The sequence below is a fragment of the Octopus bimaculoides genome, chromosome 10 (genome assembly GCF_001194135.2).
Source record: "Octopus bimaculoides isolate UCB-OBI-ISO-001 chromosome 10, ASM119413v2, whole genome shotgun sequence".
Classification (NCBI taxonomy): domain Eukaryota; kingdom Metazoa; phylum Mollusca; class Cephalopoda; order Octopoda; family Octopodidae; genus Octopus; species Octopus bimaculoides.
Window position 1 is genome coordinate 71,560,530 of NC_068990.1, and position 3,805 is coordinate 71,564,334.

At 34.4% G+C, this 3,805-nt stretch overlaps 2 protein-coding genes across 3 annotated transcripts in view; one reads left to right on the forward strand and one right to left on the reverse strand.

Annotated features, from left to right (window-relative positions):
- Window positions 1-3,805, forward strand: part of LOC106871870 (U11/U12 small nuclear ribonucleoprotein 25 kDa protein) — a 30,052-nt gene that overhangs the window by 9,549 nt on the left and 16,698 nt on the right. The gene's annotated exons all lie outside the window — the stretch shown is intronic.
- The window catches only part of LOC106871871 (DNA-directed RNA polymerase III subunit RPC10), an 8,526-nt gene continuing 7,403 nt past the window's right edge, over window positions 2,683-3,805 (reverse strand). For both annotated transcript variants that reach the window (XM_014918612.2, XM_052971291.1), the window contains exon 3: window positions 2,683-2,866. In XM_014918612.2, the coding sequence (XP_014774098.1) occupies window positions 2,739-2,866 (128 nt within the window). In that variant the 3' untranslated portion in view covers window positions 2,683-2,738. The remainder of the gene's footprint in view (window positions 2,867-3,805) is intronic.

Consider the following 3,805-nt stretch of genomic DNA (forward strand, 5'->3'; position numbering starts at 1 on the left):
GTAACGTATAAATTCCTTCCTGGATGGGATACCGGCTCGTCATAGGATTACTAATTTTTGCCAGATGAGTGGACTGGAACAACGTGAAACGAAGTGTTTTGCTCAAGACGACAACGCATCACCCGGTCCCAGGAACAAAACCGCAATCTTACGATCATGAGGGCAATACCCTAACCACTAAGCCACGTGCTTCTACATTGTAGTAAAGTACAAAGTAATAGTAAATTGAAAAAAAAAAAAAACAGCGTGCGGTCCTGAAAACCGATGGCGATGACTAGAGTTTTCTTTTTGGCGCGGTTTTCAATGGTACTCCGTCGGTTACAACGAGGGTTTCAGTTGATCCAATCGACGGAATAGCCTTCTCGTGAAATTAACTGAGCACTTCACAGACTCATGTACCTTTACGTAGTTCTCAGGGAGAATCAGCATGGCACCCAGAATATGACAAGGCTAGCCCTTTGAGATACAGGTACTATTCATTTTTGCCAGCTGAGTGAACTGGAGCAACGTAAAATAAAGTGTCCTACTCTTCTTATCACCCTTGTTGTGTCCAAACTCCCCACTAATGACATTTGATCCCTTCTTCTTAGAACATTGGTCTTCTGGAAATCCCTCCTCCTCATATTTTCCCTGTAGTAGTTGTAGCTTTACAAATGTTAATGGCATCAATGTCACCAATTTATGAGGGCATTCAAAAGAATCTTAGGCACTGTCCCTTCCTCCAGACCTAACAAGTAAAAAAAAATTCAAAGAAATCAGGAATAGGAGGCAAAATGGACCTAGAATCTCATGCCAGTTTATGATCTCTAAATATACTTCTTTGAATCAATTAGTAAGAATTTTCTTTTTAAAAGTCTGCAAGACAAAGGCATGTGATATAATTAACCTGAACTAAGTCTGAGGACAAACAAGCAAGTTGAAACTGCTTTTGATTCTCAGTGCTCTTAGCTTTCATTGAAACACAGTTCAAACAAACTGAGTCTTCACAAAACTTAGTACACATAGTTGTATTTCTTTGAACTCACATCAACTTTAGTATCTCCTTGCAAAACAACACAATTCTTTTTAAGCACTGTTTCCAGTTACAGACTTCTACCTTCTGGCAACCAGTTCACTTTCTTCTGAATATCTGCTTCCTATGACTTGCAAATATCAAAACAATGATAAATCTTCAAAATGTGAAAAAAAAAGCTAAAAAAGCTATGTAGTTAATTGATTGACATCTTCAGAGTATTTTGGCTGGTTTGGAGCTAATTGCATCAAATTTTTCAAATATTCAATTACATAGATATCTAATTCCATTTAACCTCTTTAAGTTGTCCATAAAATATAAACCAAATTCATCAGCATCAAAGTGTCTTGCTTAATTTAAAATGCACTTGTCCGACCCTTGCAAGCAAAGAAAATGTGAATGTTAAATGATGCTGTTGATGATGATAAAATAAAATGTTGGTATTCAAATGAGAAGGAATCATCGATTTGTTTAATAATCAATTCTAATGAGATGATAAGACACCAACTATTTTATGTAAAGTAGCTGTCTCCAAATTTTGGTATTTATCTGCATGTCAGTCTGTATATTTCCATGGTTTGAGCATTGTTCTAGACATAACCATAATACAATGTGTAATTCATTTCACCAGATGGTAGGATTCCAGCAAGACAAAGATTGCGGTGCTTGAAGGGATATATATATATATATATATATGTAAAGGTTGAACAATGAGAGCACTTACACACAATAAACAATATGAAAACTTCTTTCCAAAATGTTTGTGACATTCTGTTTTTCAAAAATGATCTTTTTAAAATAGTTAGCTTTTATGAAAATCATTTTTTAAATATTGTGACTGTATCAAATGGTTTAGTGGAGTTAAATTCAGTAAAGAATTGGAAATAGTCTGAATTCTAATCTGAAAGCATGTTTTCACTCAGTTACATTTTTTATATAACACTTTTGTAACAATGGTATTATTCTTATTATATTATGGAGGTTTGCCTAACATATATCTGAAATCAATTGTGCTATCTTCATGACAATGGAAGTTCTTGGTCATCTGTCTGATTCGTCTGTCCTGGGCCATCAGGCTGTAGAAATGTGCCCTGAATGGTTTTTATAGGGGACCAGAAGCCAAATTCTAGAATGTTAGAGAAAACCCTGTCCACATAGATTGGTTGGTTAATACACCAACAATGTGAAATTATGGTGGTTCGCTCGTAACATCCTATCATATATCCACGGATTCAGAATTGAATCACCACTACAAAGGTATAAAATAATGTTAAGGGAAATTTCTTAAAAGAAAGGTACAGTGTCTGCTGGGCGAAGGTCTTCAGAGCATGATAGCTTCACCAGAATATGCAACTATAACTTCCAGAAATGAACTGAGAATCTCATGAAATGGCATTGACCCTTCAGCATTCAGATTAGTTTGCCACACTACTTTGAATTAAGCATTATCTCATGACTATAAGATTTTGATGATGTGATTATTTATTTTTAGAATGACATGAAAAGATAGTGTCAGAGACTGAATCTGGTCAGTTTGAACATAAAACAGGTAGATTATTTGGGCCGGATTTGTTTGGTTTAAATACTTGTTAAGCAAAGGTGTGTATCAGAACCACTGCTATTCAACTTCAAATTCTCCATGTTGCTGACAAAGTAATAAAAAAGATAAGTTTCATGAAAATAGTTTATTTACAAAATATACAAAAGTAAAATTATAGCAGAACCTTCAGTCTTTCCATCGATGTGCACACTCTACATTACAGCATTTGTAAAATGTCGTCATAGGTTCATCAGCTGACCGAGTCTGAATCTGCATGAAATAGGCTCGTCCATGCTCACACTTGGGACAAGTTTCTAACAAATGGAAGATAAGAAAAAGGTAAATGAAACTGAAGAATATTATTGATTTATTACATGACAGAAAACAAAGAGGAAGATTACTGCAAAGTACACACACTACTTTTCAAGATACAAAAATAAACATGTTGCAACTGGAACTTGAAAATGGCTGAGAGTGGTCAATAGACTTTTTATAACTGGTGGTTCTCGTGTTTGTACACAAAAACATGCACACACTCACACGATTATACATACATTGCACACACACACACACATGTAAAGGTTGAACAGTCAGATCACTTAAAATAAACACAATATGAAAACTTCTCTCCAAAATGTGACATTGTTTTTTTCAAAAATGATCTTTTTAAAAATAGTTAACTTTTATGGAAATCTTTTTTTAAATATTGTGACTGTATTGAGTATTTTTTGGCAAAAAACTTTTAAATACACACACATAATATGTATATATGTATGTGTATATAATCTCAGTGTTTGAATATTTCATTTATATATTTTTACGCACCATGTGCTCTGATTTTGGCGTAAAACAAAACCAGTTGCACAATCAGAGACTAACATGAACAGTCACGGATTTAAACTGGTAGTCCACACTGACGAGGCTTAGAGTTAAATACCCAAAAGTCGAAACCTGGTTTGTGGATATCCCTAATTGCATAATATTTTTATTTGTGCTGTTAAATGTTTTAATTCTTTCTGTTTTCCTCGCATATTGTTTTTCTGTTATAATGGTGCGCTAAGGTGGATTAATTTAAGACTTAGCTCTTATTTCTAGCAGGTAGATGCTCATTAAGCATCATTACGCTTCGTGCAAATTTATAATTCATAGCTCTTTAAAGCTATTATAACTGCGTTCCACCCATGCCACTACTGGTGATATCATCAAATTTAGAATTTATCCACAGATGATATGAACAGTAGTGACATCTAACT